Source organism: Oncorhynchus mykiss, chromosome 15 (assembly GCF_057628025.1).
Source record: "Oncorhynchus mykiss isolate SJ-2025 chromosome 15, ASM5762802v1, whole genome shotgun sequence".
NCBI classification, from domain to species: domain Eukaryota; kingdom Metazoa; phylum Chordata; class Actinopteri; order Salmoniformes; family Salmonidae; genus Oncorhynchus; species Oncorhynchus mykiss.
The window spans coordinates 50,185,287-50,206,750 of record NC_143036.1 but is presented as its reverse complement, the minus strand read 5'-3'; the positions used below and the strand labels follow the sequence as shown (position 1 = coordinate 50,206,750).

The window sequence follows — 21,464 nt, the reverse complement described above, 5'->3', positions numbered from 1 at the left end:
ACTCTCACACTCAACACTGGTTATTACCAGGTTATTAACACCAACACCAGGGTTCATTTATACCACTGAGTATTAATTTAACACTTGAATCAACACTATAAATGTTAAATTGAAAAACATTAACACTGGCCAATTTGCTGTGAATGGATCAAAACATATGTATCTTTCTTGCATGTGGTTTATTACTAGATCTGAATATCATAGGTGTCATGACAGAATATGGCGATATAATTTGTTGCAACAATTCACCCTCTTTCGTTCGTCTCCCATTGTTTCACACTCATTTGCAGATGGAAAATAAATCTCTCTCTCTATAGATGTATATCTCTCTATTTCCCTCTCTAACTCTCTCTCTAACTCTCTCTCTCTCTCTCTAACTCTCTCTCTCTCTCTAACTCTCTCTCTCTCTAACTCTCTCTCTCTCTAACTCTCTCTCTCTATTTCCCTCTCTAACTCTCTCTCTAACTCTCTCTCTCTCTAACTCTCTCTCTCGCTAACTCTCTCTCTCTCTAACTCTCTCTCTCTCTCTCTCTAACTCTCTCTCTCTCTATCTCTCTATTTCCCTCTCTAACTCTCTCTCTAACTCTCTCTCTCTCTCTAACTCTCTCTCTCTCTCTAACTCTCTCTCTCTCGCTAACTCTCTCTCTCTTGCTAACTCTCTCTCTCTCTAACTCTCTCTCTCTCTAACTCTCTCTCTAACTCTCTCTCTCTCTCTCTCTAACTCTCTCTCTCTCTAACTCTCTCTCTCTCTAACTCTCTCTCTCTCTAACTCTCTCTCTCTCTCTCTGAAGGCTAGTTGAGGGTGCCATTTGTCTGAAGGCGTGCAGGTGTGGGAATACTGTGTCCTACTTTTTAAAATTAGACTTTTGCTTATGATGAGTCCCTACGCCAAAGAGCCTACCTCAAATACAAAACTCTGGGATTTAACAGCCAGTTTGGTTGGTTTCAGAAGAAGTGTTTATTATTATTCCGTACTGTATCTGTTGATTCGTCCACAGTCAAGCTGGATAAGGATAAATATACTTTTCTGCCCTTGTACACGTTTCAGAAGTACATCATCACAAACTCAGACAACCCCAGACAAGCTGATGTAGAAAAAGCATCAATTTCTGTGGCTAATCAATTATACTATTTTGGATGTACGAATGTAGGATCTTAATTTGAGCCAGTTTGCTAAAGTAGGAAAATAATCCTGCAGCAACAGGACATTTTAATTATTATGTGGATTATAATTTCTGGAGATTTTTGTAGGAGTTGATACATTTTTCAAGTCTGACATTTTTATGTAGAAATTACAAACCTTTTTTAACCTCAAATACACTGCAGGAAAGTTATCCTGCAACATGGTGATCAAATTAAGATCTATATCTGTAGGGTGAGCGAGTCTGGCGGATTTCAGTAAACCAGAATATTTGATAGTACTCTGGCTCTGTGTGCTAACTATTTGGTAGATCATGTACTCTTGCAATATATCCAGAAGGCAACTATTTTTAGTGCCTCAATCAATTGAGTTTAAAGAACCAAAATAGCATCTGAAAATAATGTAAATACCTGCTTATTGTTTTAAACACTGAGAGTTGTGTGTTTTGACCCCTCCGAAATGAGGTTAACCATGTCTCTCTATATCTCCCTTTCCATTCTCCTCTCTCCCTACCTCTCTTCTCCCTCCCTCACTCCACAGCCAGTATCGTCCGGACCAAACAGTGGTGTGAGATGGTCCCATGTCTGGACGATGAGGGCTGTGACCTGTTAATCAATAAATCTGGATGGACTTGTACACAACCAGGAGGCAGAGTCAAAACCACTACGGTGAGTCTTATTTACAGAATGTATATTCATTATCACTATGTTTAAAAGCACATAATGGGGGTCACTTCTTGGAATTAGAATTACCAGAATGTTAACTTGAATAGGAATGTCAATTGTAGTCATTCTAATTCCATCAACCACCAATGTGTAGCCTTAACCCAGTGTGAACCCTTTCTCAGTCACTCACTACACAACACCACAAGCCATGACTTGGCTCCCATGTCAGAGTTAGCTCCCGACAGTTCCACAGTTCCATCCCAGAGTTAGCTACACTAGCTGGCAGCAGACAGCAGAATGCTCATATTAATGAATCCAACCTCAGCCAGGTACACCTAAGCAAGCGTACCTAAAACGCTTCTCCGCTCCCTCCTACTTCTCCCCAACAACACAGTGGTTTGTTTACCTGTTCATCGCTCCTAATTAGTTTGAATTAAGGTAAACTCTTAAAGCTAATGACTGGAGCGGATGGAGTCTTCACGGCCAGGTATTTTGGGGAGAGAAAGCAACCTCTCTCCCTTTCTTCACTCACGCACACACTAAACGACAACAGTAAAACACTGTTGAATGCACAATAAAATACATTAAATATGTTTTACAGAATTAATGCTCTAGATTGCACTCCATTATGTGTAAAATAGTGAGAAATACAGTTGTTAACTGTAATTGGAAGCGTCCTGTCACACCCTGACCTTAGTTATCTATGTCTTCTGTATTATTTTGGTCAGGTCAGGGTGTGACGAGGGTGGGTATGTGTGTTTTAGTATTGTCTAAGGGTTTTGTATATCTATGGGGTTTTGGTATGTCTAGGTAAATGTAGGTCTATGGTGGCCTGAATTGGTTCCCAATCAGAGGCAGCTGTTTGTCATTGTCTCTGATTGGGGATCCTATTTAGGTTGCCGTTTTCCATTTTTGGTTATGTGGGTTATTGTCTATGTGTAGTTGCCTGTCAGCACTCGGTTTATATAGCGTCACGTTCGTTTTGTTTAGTGTTTCTTCTTTATTAAAAGAAGTATGTATTCATATTGGTCTCATCAATACGACGAATGTGACACCTCCTGTAAAAATTACTCTGACATACTGTATTTCTGTACAGTAATAGCTTTGCCTACTGTAGATTTAAATGTTCAGTTTTGCACCAACCTCATGCTGTCAGGTGAGACGAATGAATTTCAGCCAATTATCAGTCAAAGGTTTGGACACACCTACTCATTCAAGTGTTTTTCTGTATTTTTACTATTTTCTACAAGAAAATAGTCAAATAAACCTTCCAACCAGGATTTCTGTAAATCACATTATGTTGGCTTTGCAGTGATGTGTAATTTCTATTGGAATCTAGCCAGTAATAAGGCATACAGCTACAATTTGTATTAATCCGCAACCTCTATTCATAATGACTGCCAGGGTTAAGAGGAAGCTACCTAGCCATTTAAACTGGAACAACCATTTCAGTAAAGGGTGCAAAAGTTCAATGATTGGATTAGTTTAGATAACTTATTGTTATCTTTGTGGAGTTTAACATTTAATCAATCAATCACTCAATGTACAGTTGAAGTCGGAAGTTTACATACACTTAGGTTGGAGTCATTAAAACTCGTTCTTCAACCACTCCACAAATTTCTTGTTAACAAACTATAGTTGGTTAGGACATCCGCTTTGTGCATGACACAAGTCATTTTTCCAACAATTGTTTACAGACAGATTATTTCACTTATAACTCGCTTTTATCACAATTCCAGTGGGGTCAGAAGTTTACATGCACTAAGTTGACTGTGCCTTTACACAACTTGGAAAATTCCAGAAAATGAATTCATGGCTTTAGAAGCTTCTGATAGGCTAATTGCCATCGTTTGAGTCAATTGGAGGTGTCCCTGTGGATGTATTTAAAGGCCTACCTTCAAAGCCTCTTTGCTTGATAACATGGGAAAATCAAAAGAAATCAGCCAAGACACTCTAGTCCCAAACTGTTATAGACCTATATCCATTCTAACCTGTCTTTCTAAAGTCTTCAAAAGCCAAGTTAATAAACAGATCTCTGGCCTCCCGGGTGGCACAGTGGTCTAAGGCACTGCAGAGACTCTGGAGTGGAGCCCAGGCTCTGTTGAAGCCGGCCGCGACCGGGAGGTCCTTGGGGCCATGGCCTAGCGTCGTCCGGGTTAGGGAGGGTTTGGCCGGTAGGGATATCCTCGCTTGGTGTACGGTGTTTCCTCTGACACATTGGTGCGGCTGGCTTCCGGGTTGGATGCGCACTGTGTTAAGAAGCAGTGCGGCTTGGTTGGGTTGTGTTTCGGAGGACGCATGTCTCTCGACCTTTGTCTCTCCTGGGCCCGTACGGGAGTTGTAGCGATGAGACAAGACAGTAACTACTAACAATTGGATAGCATGAAATTGGGGAGAAAAGGGGATAAATAAATAATAATAAACAGATCACTGACCATTTCGAATCCCACCGCACCTTCTCCGCTGTGTGAGCTGGTCACGGGTACACCTCAGCCACGCTCAAGGTACTAAACGATATCATAACCTCCATCGTTAAAAGACAGTACAGTGCAGCCGTCTTCATTGACTCGTATTCTTATCGGCAGACTCAACAGGCTTGGTTTCTCAAATGACTGCCTCGCCTGGTTTACCAACTACTTCTCAGTCAGAGTTGTGTGTTAAATCGGAGGGCATGTTGTCTGGACCTCTGGCAGTCTCTATGGGGGTACCACAGGGTTCAATTCCCGGGCCGACACCTTTCTCTGTATATATCAACAATGTTGCTCTTGCTGCATGTGATTCCCTCATCCACCTCTTGCTCTTGCTGCATGTGATCCACCTCTACACAGAAGACACCATTCTGTATATATTTGGCCCTTCATTGGACACTGTGTTAACTAACCTCCAAACGAGCTTCAATGCCATACAACACTCCTTCCGTGGCCTCCAACTGCTCTTAAATGCTAGTAAAACCAATTGCATGCTTTTCAACCGTTCGCTGCCCGCACCCGCCCGTCGGACTCGCATCACTACTCTGGACGGTTCTGACTTAGAATATGTGGACAACTACAAATACCTAGGTGTCTGGCTAGACTGTAAACTCTTCTTCCAGACTCATATTACACATCTCCAATCCAAAATTAAATCTAGAATCGGCTTCCTATTTCGCAACAAAGACTCCTTCACTCACGCCGCCAAACATACCTCGTAAAACTGATTATCCTACCGATCCTCGACTTCTATGATGTCATTTACAAAATAGCTTCCAATACTCTACACAGTAAACTGGATGCAGTCTATCACAGTGCCATCCATTTGTCACCAAAGCCCCTTATACGGCAGGGCAGCAGGGTAGCCTAGTGGTTAGAGCGTTGGTTCAAACCCCCGAGCTGACAAGGTACAAATCTGTCGTTCTGCTCCTGAACAGGCAGTTAACCCAGGCCGTCATTGTAAATAAGAATTTGTTCTTAACTAACTTGCCTAGTTAAATAAAGGTAAAATAAAAAATAAATAAATAAAATACCACCCACCACTGTGACCTGTAAGCTCTAGTGGGCTGGCCCTAGCTACATATTTGTCACCAGACCCACTGCCTCCAGGTCATCTATAAGTCTATGCTAGGTAAAGCTCTGCCTTATCTAGGCTTACTGGTCACATTAACAACACCCACCCATCACGCACTCCTGCAGGAATATCTCACTGGTCATCCCCAAAGCCAACACTTCCTTTGGCCGCCTTTCCTTCCAGTTCTCTGCTGCCAATGACTGGAAGGAATTGCAAAAATCACTGAAGCTGGAGCTATTTCCCTCACTAACTTTAAACATCAGCTATCTGAGCAGCTAACCAATCGCTGCAGCTAGCCCATCTGTAAATATCCCACCCAATCTACTCATCCCCATATTGTTTTAATGTACTTTTATGCTCTTTTGCACACTAGCTCTTTTGCACATCACCATCTGCTCATCTATCACTCCAGTGTTCATTTGCTAAATTTGAATTACTTCACTACTATGGCCTATTTATTGCCTTTCCTCCTCATGCCATTTGCACACACTGTATAAAGACTTTATTATTTTTCCTATTGTGTTATTAACTGTTTAGTTGTTTATTTCATATGTAACTCTGTATTGTTGTTTTTGTCGCACTGTATTGCTTTATCTTGGCCAGGTCGCAGTTGTAAATGAGAACTTATTCTCACCTAGCTTACCTGGTTAAATAGTGGTGAAATATATTTTTTTTAAAGACCTCAGAAAAAGAATTGTAGACCTCCACAAGTCTGGTTCATCCATGGGAGCAATTTCCAAATGCCTGAAGGTACCACGTTCATCTGTACAAGCAATAGTATGCAAGAATAAACCCAATGGGACCACGCAGCCGTCATACCGCTCAGGAAGGAGACTCCTTCTGGCTCCTAGAGATAAACGTACTTTGGTGGGAAAAGTGCAAATCAATTCCAGAACAATAACAAAGGACCTTGTGGAGATGCTGGAAGAAACAGTTACAAAAGTATCTATATCCACAGTAAAACAAGTCCTATATCGACATAACCTGAAAGGCCGTTGAGCAAGGAAGAAGCCGCTGCTCCAAAACGTGTGTGCAAGCTAGGAGGCCTACAACCCTGACTCAGTTACATCATCTCCTTCAGGGGGAATGGGTCAAAATTCACCCAACTTATTGTGGGAAGCTTGTGGAAGGCTACCCGAAACATTTGACCCAAGTTAAACAATTTAGTGCATGTAAACTTGTAAACTTCTGGTCCACTCGGAATGAGATGAAAGAAGTAAAAGCTGAAATAAATCATTCTCTCTACTATTATTCTGTCATTTCATATTCTTTAAATAAAGTGGTGATCCCAACTGACCTAAAACAGGGTATTTTTACTAGGATTAAATGTCAGTAATTGTGAAAAACTGAGTTTAAATGTATTTGGCTAAGGTGTATGTAAACTTCTGACTTCAACTGTACATGCAAAAACACATTTATTAAAAACAATTCCAAAAATATCCACCTGCAGTAGAGCAAGTTAAAATTTGTCATTATACCATTAAAACATTTATTTGGTGTGAATTCTCATTTAGTTTTGAGTCAGTACCACAAAAACCTTTTGGTAGTAATTGCATTGGCTTTGATTACAACCTACTATAAATATTTGACTTAAAAATGCCTTGGGGTTTACAGTGTACTGTACTTCTGGATCACAAAAAACCTTTTGGCCTCAAGTGGTTGCATGGTATTGTTTTTTTGGGTCATTAACATATTTTGAGGCATGCCTTCTAAGAGGCTACTTTTGGTACACCCATGAGTGTGAGTACTGTGGCAATTTAACTAATATGTGTTAATAGCTTTCGAACAACAAAATGTGTGTAGGGGACAGATTGGAGTGTCAAATAGCCTCAAACCTTCAATGGTTGAGTATTTGCTATGTTTTGCTCTGTAGCCTCTAGAAGTGTAAGTTATTCATACATATTTGATGTACAGTGTATATACACTACTGTTCAAAAGTTTGGGGCCACTTAGAAATGTCCTTGTTTTTTAAAGAAAAGCATTCTGTACTTGTCTCTTCATTGTTAATGTTGAGACTGGTGTTTTGCAGGTACTATTCGATGAAGCTCCCAGTTGAAGGTCTTGTGAGGCATCTGTTTCTTAAACTACACACTCTAATGTACTTGTACACTTGCTCAGTTGTGCACCGGGGCCTCCCACTCCTCTTTCTATTCTGGTTAGAGCCAATTTGCTCTGTTCTGTGAAGAGAGTAGTACATAGCGTATGAGATCTTCAGTTTCTTGGCAATTTCTGGCATGAGATAGCCTTCATTTCTCAGAACAAGAATAGACAGACGAGTTTCAGAAGAAAGGTCTTTGTTGCTCACCATTTTGAGCCTATAATCAAACCCACAAATGCTGATGCTCCAGATACTCAACTAGTCTAAAGAAGGCCAGTTTTATTGCCTCTTAAAATCAGCACAACAGTTTTCAACTGTGCTAACATCATTACAAAAGGGTTTTCTAATGATCAATTAAATGAGAAACTTGGATTAGCTAACACAACGTGCCATTTGAACACAGGAGTGTGATGGTTGCTGATAAGGGGCCTCTGTTTGCCTACGCATGTGGATATTCCATTTAAAAAAATCTGCCGTTTCCAGCTACAATAGTCATTTACAACATTAACAATGTCAACACTGTATTTCTGATAAATTTGAGGTCATTTTAATGGACAAAAAAATGGCTTTTTTTCCAAAAGCAATTACATTTCTAAGTGACCCCAAACTTTTGAACTGTAGTGTATGTATAATGTATATATTTGATATGCTGTGATATGAAAAAACATTACCTAGCAGGCAACCTGCTTGCACCAATCCCATGCAGTTACAGTAAAATAGCTGGCATGTCTACTGCCAGTTTAATGCTGTAAATTTACAGGCAAAAGTTTTACAGTGCACACACCCACCGTCGCTTCCCTCTCTCCCCGTGTCGCAAACACTATCCTGCCTCCACTCATTAGTAATTTAATACTGTTAATTTGGGCACATTGGTTACGCAGCTGTCTCTCTCTCCCCAATTTGCCTCCCCACCCGCCCTTCGTGAACTCTGACCAGCGTAGGCCTCATCATTAATTAATCTGTCATATTTAAGTCATCAGCTGAGTCTAACTTGTTTACTCCTTCTCCTGAAGAGATGCGCCGAGTCACGCCAATGCCGTGACTCATATCCGTGTATCATTTTCAAAGAGTTAAATCCAATTGATACAGTTCATTATCGAGTCTCTCTCTTACCCTATATCGCAAGTTGAGCCCCACAAACATCTTATAGCATTGCATACTGTAGACATTAACACACAGAGAATTCCCGAGCTATACGTCTGTTGTGTTTGACAGATGTGAGGTATAGATAGAAGGTTGGGTGAGTCTATTTCGAACCAAGTTAGAAGGCTGTTTGTCATCCTGTGTTGATGTTGGCTCTGAGAGGCTGAGAGATGACAGGTATTCATGGCTGCTCCATATTGTACGTCAAATGGACGGTCAGAGGCCATAGTTGGCTAGGGATGAGCTGTATAGGTGAAGTGATGTACTGGCTGGGTATGTGTGTGGGTTCGTGATTGCCTGCCTAACTACGTGCCTGCCTGTCCACCTTTCTAGTGTCTGTCTGTCTGTCTGTCTGTCTGTCTGTCTGTCTGTCTGTCTGTCTGTCTGTCTGTCAGTGAGTGAGTGACATGTACAGTCACTTTCCGAGGTGCTGGTTGTGAACATGGACAGACAAGGCACTGGGGCTTTTGACCAAGCTCACAGTACATAGTGACTCAATTCCATTCATGTGGTAAAAACTATGACTTTTCTTCAAATCCCACCATCTCATTGATGCATCATTTTTGTTTGGTTTAATACTGGTGGCCTATTCTGATCCTTTCTGAGGCCAAGAGGCTTTTTGTGGTTCACAGTGTGTGTGGATGTTGATGGTTAATCCGAAATGCCAGTGCAGTTTGTCATCTGCAGAGCATAGAAAAATAGAAAAAAAAGGCTATGCCAATCACTCTCTCCCAGACTCTGCCCCTCTTCATGTAAATGTAGGGTAAAGTAACTTGTCCATCAGTGGACTAAATCAGGGTCACACAGAGTCATTATTGGTAGTCTTAAACAAATCTACTTTGAAACAGAAGCATACTCCTCACACACATGGTTATGGGCTTAAAAAAAGAAGAAATCCTCATTATGGCATATATAGAGTCACAGAAGTCTGAAATATAACAAAACTGTTTAACGTAGACGCCTGATTTTCAATGTTGTTTTTAACCATAAGACCTACGTATTCATGATGCAATGAAAGTTCAATTTAGCAATCACTAAGTACTGTACCTACCCCAATACCCCCACGGAGGATTTAAATGTGTATTTCTCACACACGGCAGCAGAGATAAACGCTAATGTCTAACATGGTTAACTGCATTTCAGAGACATCTCTCTGATGGTGATATGATATTAGTTTCAGCAGTCATCCTTGATACCTTCTTTCAGCTAAATTTCTTTAAGCTAAATTGCTTATTGCTCTCTCTCTCTCTCTCTGTGGATGCTTCACATCATTGTCTCCTCCATTGTGCTGGCAGATAAAACAGAGAGAACTGTCTCTCTTTCACTCTCTCATCACAGGGAACAAATGCATGCTGGGAAAAATAAGTTAAAGGGAGAGAAGAATCACCTTAGGTTATATCTGACAATATTTCTTGACAATTTAATAGGATAAACAATTCAAAGGAGTTTGGGAGAAGGTAAAGGAAGAGAGAGAGAGAGAGACAAGAAGTGGGAAGAAAAAGCTTGAACCCATCAGTCTGACAGATACAATTTTTTCAAATTGGAGCACATCAGGTAGTGGCCATTGTCTTTCATGGTTCTGGACCCTTTTACCTTTGTGAGAAGGCTGAGGTTTTCAAGAGAACATTTCATCTTGGCAGGAAGTGATACATTCTCCTGGCAGAAATCTTCTTTGGGAACACCATGCAGTGGTTCTTGAGGTTGAATACAACAAAGCAGTACACAGTATATCCAAGCCATGCGCATTAATGTTTACACTTCCTCAGCTAAAAGCTATCCCTCAAAGCTTTACCAAAACATTCACTTGTTATCCAACTCATTTCTCAAAGATTTGTTCAGACTTTAAGTTCCATTTAGAACAAACATTGAGTCAAAAAATGGAGAATGAGGCTTGTCTCAATTGAACCTTCTGACTCAGTGAAAACGATTTAACACCACGAACACTTTCTTTTTTCGGCCTAAAAGGCACTTGCTGCATCTTGTCTTCACACACTGATTCTACCATACATGGAGGGGTAGCCATGCGTGAACACACACACACACACACACACACACACATATAACTGCCACAGTGCATTGTGTGTGGACCCCAGGAAGAGTAGCTGCTGCATGTGCATTAGCTAATGCGGATCCTAATAAACTAAAACACACACACACACACACACACACACACACTGATTGTACCATACATAGAGGGGTAGCCTCTTAAGTGGCAGTTGATGAATTTAATCAGTGAATCCATTAGCTCGCTCCTGATTGGGGTATTTAACTACATAATAGAGAGTGGTGTCGGTGGCATCCACTGAGAGAAAGCCTGTGATTATGCACCACACTGTAATCAGGGCTGTTTCACAGCAGCATACGTGGTGTGGAGAGGTTGCTAATCAAGGAAGTGAAGGACTCAGTGTGTTAAGACTGAGAAAATTGTGAGGAAAGGATGATCCCACAGTGTTTTTTTTTACCCCAATTACATGATATCTAATTGGTAGTTACAGTCTTGTCCCATTGCTGTAACTCCTGTCCGGACTCCGGAGAGGCAAAGATCGAGAGCCATGCGTCCTCCGAAACACGACCCTGCCCAGCCACACTGCTTCTTGACACACTGCTCGATGCTGGGCCAATTGTGCGCCGACTCATGGGTCTCCCAGTTGCGGCCAGCCCAAGATCGAACCCGGGTCTGTTGTGATGCCTCAAGCACTGTGTGTGTGTGTGTGTGTGTGTGTGTGTGTGTGTGTGTGTGTGTGTGTGTGTGTGTGTGTGTGTGTGTGTGTGTGTGTGTGTGTGTGTGTGTGTGTGTGTGTGTGTGTGTGTGTGTGTGTAGTAAATAAGGAAAACATTTGTGACATTTCGCCGGACCTCAAGGAAAAAATATTTTTTAGGCTTAGGAGTTAGGGTTACAATGAGGGTTAGAGTTAGAATCAGGTTTAGGGGTTAGATTTAGGAGTTATGGTTACAATGAGGGTTAGAGTTAGAATCAGGTTTAGGGGTTAGATTTAGGAGTTATGGTTACAATGAGGGTTAGAGTTAGAATCAGGTTTAGGGGTTAGATTTAGGAGTTAGGGTTACAATGAGGGTTAGAGTTAGAATCAGGTTTAGGGGTTAGATTTAGGAGTTAGGGTTACAATGAGGGTTAGAGTTAGAATCAGGTTTAGGGGTTAGATTTAGGAGTTAGGGTTACAATGAGGGTTAGAGTTAGAATCAGGGTTAGGGGTTAGATTTAGGAGTTAGGTTTACAATGAGGGTTAGAGTTAGAATCAGGGTTAGGGGTTAGATTTAGGAGTTAGGGTTACAATGAGGGTTAGAGTTAGAATCAGGTTTAGGGGTTAGATTTAGGAGTTAGGGTTACAATGAGGGTTAGAGTTTGAATCAGGTTTAGGGGTTAGATTTAGGAGTTAGGTTTACAATGAGGGTTAGAGTTAGAATCAGGCTTAGGGGTTCGATTTAGGAGTTAGGTTTACAATGAGGGTTAGAGTTAGAATCAGGGTTAGGGGTTAGATTTAGGAGTTAGGTTTACAATGAGGGTTAGAGTTAGAATCAGGGTTAGGGGTTAGATTTAGGAGTTAGGTTTAGTTTTAGGGTTAGCATTTTGGGGTTAAGGTGAGGTTAAGGGTTATGATTAGGTTCAGGTTTAGAGGTTAGGGAAAATATAATTTTGAATGGGAATACATTTTTTTGGTTTATATTCGCACACACTACCCTCTTAGGGAAAAAAACGTGTTCTCTTTTTTCGAAGAGTGTATTTCTACTGTATGACTGTGTTGAACAGAGTGTGTAACGCATCCCTTGGATTTGGATCATCCACAGTCCCAGTCCTAGCTAACTCATTAGAGGCTGTATAGAACTGCAGGCTGTGTATACTGGAAGGATTCCCGGCGGTGTGGTGCTGGTAGTGCAGGGTTTGATACGATACGGCCTGCCTTGCCTTGCTGTGTAATTGATCCCTTTGGGCCCGGCTGGTACGACAGAACACACACACACATGGCTGGCATGCCGTGCAGGACACATCCAGTTGAGGCTTTAACAGAATCACTGCAGAGCGGACAGATGCTCCGGCTGCCATGCAAACAGGCTCAGCCGCTGCAAACCATTAGCCACCACCGCCATGCCTCCCTCCCTAGTCCGAAACTGCATGGAGGAGCCGTGCACGCTTCAAACCGTTAGCTAGAAAGAGGTACATACTCGCACACACGCACACACACACACACACACACACACACATCACCTTCATTTTGAAAAGTATTTTATGGTTTGGAAGATTTGTAGAGAGATCTCACACAGATTGTTTTGTTACTGTATTCTTCTTTACGGAAGCTGCACAGTAGGCTTTTGACCTGTGGGGCATATTGCTCTAATTATTTTGGTCAATTGTGGTAACACTCTGGTTTGAAAACTACTAAATGACTCCTTCCCTCCTCCCTTTCTCCCTCCCCTCTGTAATTTCCCTCCAGGCTCTATGACGTGACTGGAGTCCCTGTGGGTCCTCCATTCCGCTAACAGTACCATGGCGGAGGAGAGCATTGATGACCATGACAGACAACCTCAGACCATACCACCAACCACCACCACCACCACTGGTCCATTACTACAGACATGAACAACCTACACGACCAACTCTAAACCACAGTGGGCATTATCCACAAAGCAAGGTACAGAATGAATTCATCAACACAGGAATCAGCATCAAAGCATAACGGGAAAACAAATGTCTAACCTAACCAATGTTATTTTTATGATTCTGGCAGAATGATAGTATTGCAGCATGATGTTGACAAGTGTGCACTAAGATACACTGGTAATAATATAATATTATATATTAGTGTTGCAATTCGATTTCTATGGAAGTGTAGAAACTCCACGCCTTGAGCTCAAAGGCCCCCAGAGTCCGTTTTGCAACAACAACAAAAATCCATGTGTATAGCATTAGGAAGAGCCATTGAGTTCTGTACCATTATATTGACATGTCGTATATGTTGTTTTTTCCATTTTTACACCCAGAGCCATGTATCCACACAGAGGAATGAACGAGACACCACACACACACACACACACACATACAGTATACGACCAGAACCATATAGACTGGTCTAGATACTGCCAGCATGTCTTGGTGAAACAGACACGTCTCTGACTAAATCTTTCTTATCTTGTCATGAAAATGAATGAAGCCCGTTGTGTAAAGCAAGACGGTGCTTTTTCACAATATTATTCGTAAAGTACAAACTGTACAGTCGATAGTCTCAGTCTCGGTTTTATGTTTTCTTTATGTTTACTCTCTGTTCATTCAGCCATCCTATATGTATCTCAGATAGTACTGTATGTCTAGGTTCAGACTAATTGGAGTTACGTGGGCTGAAAACCCTTAAAGACATAAACAATTAGGTGGTGAGTGAGATGATACTGTATAGAATAGCAGAAATAGCCAACGTAGTATGCTACCTACACTCAGAAAAAAAGGTTTAGATTTGTTCCTAAAGTAGAACAACCATTTGTGATTGGAGTGGTACCTTCCTTTGTACTTTTAGATTAGAGTTACTATCCATGACTGTATTTGTTAGTGACAGAGACGTGGTTGTTGAATTAGTTTGTTTTCAGTCCTGTGGCTTTCAGCAAATGAGTTCCTCGGTGTATATTATCATTCAAATTAAAGTCTTTATGATAATACATTACATGTCTCATGAGGCCTTATTTTGAGGCCTACCTTTACCCTAACACAGTGGCCTGAAACTCATATATTACTGTCCACATCAGACCTTGCAAGTAAGTTTGCAAAGTTCCAAGATTCATATTCCAAAATCATAGTTGAGGGATTTCCTTTTTTTCCCCAGGAATTTTCCAAACAGGATTTCTGGAAAACTTAGAAAATGTACAAGAATTTTGCAATCCTACCTTCAAGTCACATTATGCTGGCTTGCAAAGTGATTTGTAATCCCTATTGGAATCCAGCCAACGTTAGGATATCCAACAGTTTGAATTTTTATTCATCTGCAACCTGCATTCATAATGACAGTCAGGGTTAGAAACAGTGTGAGGAGACTACCTACAGTGCCTTCAGAAAGTATTCACAGCCCTTGACTTATTCCACATTTTGTTGTTTTACAGCCTGAATTCAAAATGTATTACATTTATTTTTTTACACTCACCCATCTACGCACAATACCCCATAATGACAAAGTAAAAATATGTTTTTTGGTTTTTTTTGCAAATGTATTGATAATGAAATGCAGAAATATCTAATTTACATAAGTATTCACACCCCTGAGTCAAAACTTTGTAGAAGCACCTTTGACAGAGATTACAGCTGTGAGTCTTTCTGGGTAAATCTCTAAGAGCTTTCCACACCTGGATTGTGCAACATTTTCCCATTGTTCTTTTCACAATTCTTCAAGCTCTGTCAAATTTGTTGTTGATCATTGCTAGACAACCATTTTTAGGTTTTGACATAGAATTTAAACCAGATTTAGGTCAAAACTGTAATTTGGCCACTTGGCCATTCCCTGTCTTCTTAGTAAGCAACTGCAGCGTAGATTTGGCCTTGTGTTTTAGGTTATTGTCCTGGTAAAAGGTGAATTCATCTCCCAGTGTCTGGTATAAAGTAGACTGAACCAGATGTTCCTCTAGCATTTTGCCTGTGCTTAGCTCCATTACGTAAAAATTTTTTCCAGAAAAGTCCCCGGTCCTTAACGATTACAAGCATACCCATAACATGATGCAGCCACCACTATTCTTGAAAATCCGGGAGGTGGTATTTAGTAATGTGTTCTATTGGATTTGTTCCAAACGTAACTTTTTGCTCTGTATACAAAGTGTTAATTGCTTTGCCATGTTTTTTGCAGTATTACCTTCGTGCCTTTTTGCAAACAGGATGCATGTTTTGGAATATTTTAATTCTTTACAGGCTTTCATCTTTTCACTCTGTCAGTTACGTAATTAGCGTTGATCCCATCCTCAGTTTTCTCCTAACACAACCATTACACTCTATAACTTTTTTAAGGTCACCATTGTCCCTATGCTGAAATTCCTGAGCGGTTTCCTTCCTCTCTGGCAACTGAGTTTAGGAGGACTGTCTGCTTTTTTTCCCCATTTTTAGCCATTTACCAATAGGAGCCCTTCTTTGCGAGGCATTGGAAAACCTCCCTAGTCTTTGAGGTTGAATCTGTGTTTTAAATTCACTGCTTGACTGAGTGACCTAACAGATTATTGTATGTGTGGGGTACAGAGATGAGGCAGTCATTCAAAAATCATGTTAAGCACTATTATTGCACACAGACTGAATCCATGCAAATTATTATTACTTGTTAAGCACACTTTTACTCCTGAACATATTTTGGATTGCCAAAACAAAGAGGTTGAACACTTATTGACTCAAACATTTCAGATTTTCATTAACACATTTGTAAGAATTTCCAAAAACGTAATACCACTTTGACATTATGGGGTATTGTGTGTAGGCCAGTGACAATTTAATAAATTTTAAACTCAGTTTGTGAAACAACAAAATGCAGAAAAGCCATTTTAAACTTGAACAACCATTTCAGTAACGGATGCAAAAAAATTTAACAAACATATTGGTTTAGTTTAGAAAAATGTATGTTATTTATCTTTGTGTAGCACAAGATGAATCAATCAATGAATGTACATGGAAAAAGATATTAAAAACCTTTTTTTATCCACCTGCAGTAGAGAATGCAGGAAAGTAATGATGATGAAAAAAATGTACCCCTTTTTTGAGAGTGAAAGTGTGATGATTGTACCTTTTATATTTAAAATATGTACCCTAAAACAGCGTTTCCCAAAGTTGGTCATGGTGGAATTAAAGTGAACATACTGTACACAAACACACATTTTGATCTCTGGTGACCTGATGTGCTGTACACTGTGTGATGTGTATTTACACTGGGCTTAAAGCAGCGTTAGTTTATTTGATGTGTAGAGGAAATGTAATATGAAAGAGCTGATTAAGATAACAGCACCGATAGCTTTGAACTTTCTTCTCCTGAGAGAACATGGGGAGTGTCTGGGGAATATCAAACACACACGTCTAACATAAAGATCCCCAATCAGCCCTGGTAGCATTTGATCACATCTTCCTCATGCAATGATTCTACTAGTCCTACTTTCTCTGTTATCAATCTAAATCATACTAACGTGTCTAGCCTACAGTACCTCACCTCAATCATTTGATCACATCTTCCTCAGGCACTTTAATATAGGCCTAGTTACACGCTCTGTCACTTATCAATCTAAATCATATTATCCCTTTATTACTATTTGAGAGAGAGAGAGAGAGAGAGAGAGACTGAGAGAGACAGAGAGAGAGAGAGACACAGAGAGAGAGAGAGAGAGACTGAGAGAGAGAGAGAGACTTAGAGAGACTTAGAGAGACAGAGAGAGTCGGAGAGAGAGAGAGAGACAGAGAGAGAGAGAGAGAGAGAGACTGAGAGAGAGAGAGAGACTTAGAGAGACTTAGAGAGACAGAGAGAGACAGAGAGAGAGAGAGACAGAGAGAGAGAGAGAGACAGAGAGAGAGAGAGAGAGAGAGACTGAGAGAGAGAGAGAGAGAGAGAGAGAGACAGAGAGAGAGAGAGAGACTTAGAGAGACAAAGAGAGACAGAGAGAGACAGAGAGAGAGCAGGACAGAGAGAGAGAGAGACAGAGAGAGAGAGACAGAGAGAGAGAGAGAGAGACAGAGAGAGAGAGAGAGAGACAGAGAGAGAGAGACAGAGAGATAGAGAGACAGAGAGAGAGAGAGAGACAGAGAGAAAGAGAGAGAGAGACAGAGATAGTGAGAGAGAGAGAGAGAGACAGAGAGAGAGAGAGAGAGAGAGAGAGAGACAGAGAGAGAGAGAGACACAGAGAGAGAGAGAGAGAGACAGAGAGAGACAGAGAGAGAGAGATGGCCTCAAGCCATATTTTATTTCCATAAGTTGATTTTATTATTCAAGAGAATACTGATAGCTATTGATTGATTTGTTCTATGTCCCTGTAGCAGCACAGTAGTTCACGGCATTTGAATTTACCCGAAGTTCTGTCGCGTCCTAAAAACCTTTGTGCCGTGAAAATGCTTGTGCTATTGTCAATAACGTGACATCTCATTGATGCTCTTGTTTTGGGTCACCCTGAAAGTTGGGCAGCTAAAGCAGAATATATATTTTTGGCCAGCGGGATTGCTTTTAGTATTCTCCTAAGCATCAGAAATCTGTTACTGGAAATACAGAACTCTGATTCAGAGGGGTTGGGTTAAATGTGGAAGACACATTTCAGTTGAAGGAATTCAGTTGTACTACTGACTAGGTATCACCCCTTTCCCTTTACCCAGTATAAGATTAAGAAATGACATATTTTCTATGTGAACCTATTCAGTAATCATGCTATACATTAATAGCCAGTTTCCATTTTTATAGAGATCAGATTTGTGTGCAAGATTTACAGTATTATATTTTTACCACGGCCAGTGTGAGAGAGATATTGTAGTTGGAGAGAAAGGGAAACCAACACAGACAGAGTCTCACTGCCTGTAGTCTATTTAAAGTAATTTGCATTCAAATTCTCCTGAGATATCACAGACACCCTGCCACTACTGTACTAGGCTACCATGTTTTCTCCATTAGCCTATGTTGAATGAATGGATGGATTAATTAATTAACGAAAGAACAAACAAACTAACAAATGAATGAACCAACAAACAAACAAATGAATCTATTCCATCCACTCTGTTACTGTAATTCAGTCTCAGTGTAAACTTTATTTTACCACTAGAGGGCAGCGTGACTGTCACTGCCATAATGACGTGGCAACAGTACAGAACCTCTAATGGCGCTAATTGCCAGGTTGGCTGGAGCTGCACTGGGCGTATTAGTGGGAGACATGTCCCTCTTCTTAGCCCGGATACTCTTGGGTCATTCCCTCCATACCTTCTACTCTGCAGCCACTGAGTACACTACTCTGTGACATTATCCTATTAAATGACGCAGGTTCATTTAGTTGCTGATTGCTCCATTCCTGTTGTTTTTATCCCCGGATTTCCTCCAGTTTTAATCTAACACCTGCCCCCTTTCATGGCAATTTGCACTCTGTGTAATTGTCAAGAGTTCATTATTATAAATTAAGCAGCCCCGGCAATCTTGGAAAGCATCAATGCCTTTATCAAGTTGGCTGGAGACCACACATAGGCCAGATGGCGTGCCGACCAACTACACTTTTTTTTCTCTCTCCAGATTTCTTCTGTGAGGCTGATTAATTGTTTTACAGTTCTGCACTGTAAGACTTGTTTTGTTGCTATGGTTTAATGCCCCAGCAGAATTCACAATATTTGAATCCTAGAACATACTGTTGTTGACAATGATTAGCATGGGACTGTCCAATTTCTTCATAACTTCATTTCAGAGCTGTAGACGTTTGAATAAGTTCCACATACAGTATCTATTATGGGAATAATGGGAGTGAAAGTAATGGGAGTAAAATATACAACGTTAATTTAGGGACAGTCATTGCGGAGTAGGTAGCTGTGGACCCTAATAACTAGTCCAAGGTATTCTTCACCCCCTTCAATGTCAACATTGAGATTTGGCATTTGGTAATCTAAACCTAGATCTGTTTGTGGTTATGGCCTGGGCAACTTCCGCCACAAGCATGGATTTATTTTAGCATGTTTTGAAGTTTTAGCAACTTAGCATTGTTTAAGGATTGTGTGTGATTAGCTAGCATTGATTATCCTGTACTCTGACAGAACTTGTGTTCTCATTGATCTGCAGGTCTCTTAAACACAGTCAACGGCAGCCAATACCGGAGTGTTTGAGGGCACTTGAAGTCGAGAGCGAGGTCTCATCTTTGACTCTGGAGAAGCTTTTTCATGTTTCCTGTGCCCTGACTCCTGGCTCCACCCCTCTGCGGCTCCGACCAACCAATGACCATCTGCTGTAGATAACCCACTGTCTGTCATTGGATCAACATGTACCGTCTGCCCCCTTCTATTAGCGTCCGTCTGCTTTGTAAATGAGCAGAACCCTCTAGTGCCGTCGAGGTCCGGTTTCCGTCAGCGCCTTGTCCAGAGAGGGAGAGAGTGGTATCTATGGAGCCATTTAGATCAACTACTTGTACTGTTCAGCTACTGTCTGTTCAGTGGACAGAGGACTCCCACTTACTTCAATCATACCTGCTTCTGTTATACTGCAATGGGACAGAGAGACGTATTCCAAAGAACAGGATTATAGTGAACCTGGCCCAAGGCTTTCTGATGTGTCTGACCTAGCGGCAGACTATGGACTGGACCAAACGTTGGACTGGATTTATCCAGACTATGGGACCAGACTGGACCAGATGACATGCTCACTGCTCGCCCTGTGCTCTGCTGTGAATAGGCCTTCTGCTGGAGTACACCTTTGGCACTCTCCACATTTTTATAGACCAAAGAGGAAAAAAAAGAACAGTTTATTGTAAGACGAGATGGACCAGATTAGGAAAGAGAAATGGATACTTGTTTTTCTCGCTACACAACAACGACTGCCCTCATAGCTGTAGATGTTGGGCTTTATGTCATTCTGAACATAGACTATAGAGTCTAGTGGGACACGTATACAATCAAAGGAGTTACCTTTAAAAACTTTGCGGACATTTTTTTTCTCTGACTAAACCCACCACTGTATTTTGAAACTGGAGATATAGGTAAACATACATGTATGTATTAAAAAAAAATCTGATTTGCATTTTTCAAAAGCTACAAATTGGGACACATTGCAATAAGCATGGTTGGTAAAAACGGTAAAAGAGCAAAACTACTGATCATCATTGAGGCTAAAAAGAGAACATTGAATCTGTCATTTCTGATTGAGGCTGGCGGGTGGTGGAAAGACACATTTCATGAAATGTATTTTGAAAGGCCTAAAACGTATATATTTAACAGTTTTATATGTTGTACCTTTGTAGAGAACCTTATTCGACATGAATAACGTGGTCACAAAATGGCAGCCATAGAACGTGAAAAACAAGCTCTCTAACGCTGGCTTGTCCTGCTCTCTTTCTGTTCTCATGACAAGTAAGCTTCTCCCCTCTCACACCTCTAATCTCCAAAACTATCAATCACAGATAAAAGAAAAAAAAAATGCTCATGAGTTATGTTTCAATATTTAATGGTTATGTTTTACAGATGCCTGTGAGAGTGTCTTGCAGTGTACGGTTTTAATGTGGTTAACAACTCTGACACAGCATAAACAATCTGACTGAACCCTCAATGCAACTGATTGAATTCCAGGCCTGAGAGTCACTATCTATCAAAAATTGAACTCATCACAGACAGAGATTTTGTCACTTTAGTCAATGAGCAGCCTTTGGAACCTGCTGATTGCTGCAGTATTGCATTGTAAAAGGCGTGGATTACTTACTCATTTCTCTATAATGTCTACTTTATTTCTTTGTGCTTTTGTGTCTGTCGCACAATGCTGACCTCCAGTCCTGAGAGACGAAGATGACGATGACACGCGAAGAAGGGAGGCATTGTGGGAAAAGTTTTAGAATCATTTACATGAGACACTTTTTTTATCATGAAATATTTTAAGAATAAAGGAAATACGTGAAAGAACCATCACTTGCTAATATAGACGCTTTGGTTTTCAAAGTCATCCAATTTATTCAAGGAAGTGAGATGTATCATACCTCATTTTGTATTACATTTATTTAATTATCCTGTCCTATATGCCAAAACCTGACAGCCAGAAATACTTGTTTATTTTCTTCTACACTTCTTCTACTTTAAAAAGTGTCTAATTGTCCACATGTAAGTTCCTCATACAGATCTAATAGGTATACACCTGATATACATAAGTAAACCAAATCAAATGATTTATTGACAGTCTCAATGGGATTTGATTACACTAACATA

General features: G+C 40.7%; 1 protein-coding gene across 2 annotated transcripts in view; it reads left to right on the top strand.

Moving 5' to 3' along the window:
- Positions 1 to 21,161, top strand: part of tafa5a (TAFA chemokine like family member 5a) — a 167,049-nt gene extending 145,888 nt beyond the window's left edge. For both annotated transcript variants that reach the window (XM_021563372.3, XM_021563373.3), the window contains exons 3-5: positions 1,682 to 1,809; positions 13,039 to 13,236; positions 19,342 to 21,161. In XM_021563372.3, the coding sequence (XP_021419047.1) occupies positions 1,682 to 1,809; positions 13,039 to 13,047 (137 nt within the window). In that variant the 3' untranslated portion in view covers positions 13,048 to 13,236; positions 19,342 to 21,161. The remainder of the gene's footprint in view (positions 1 to 1,681; positions 1,810 to 13,038; positions 13,237 to 19,341) is intronic.
- Positions 21,162 to 21,464: the final 303 nt, after the last annotated feature.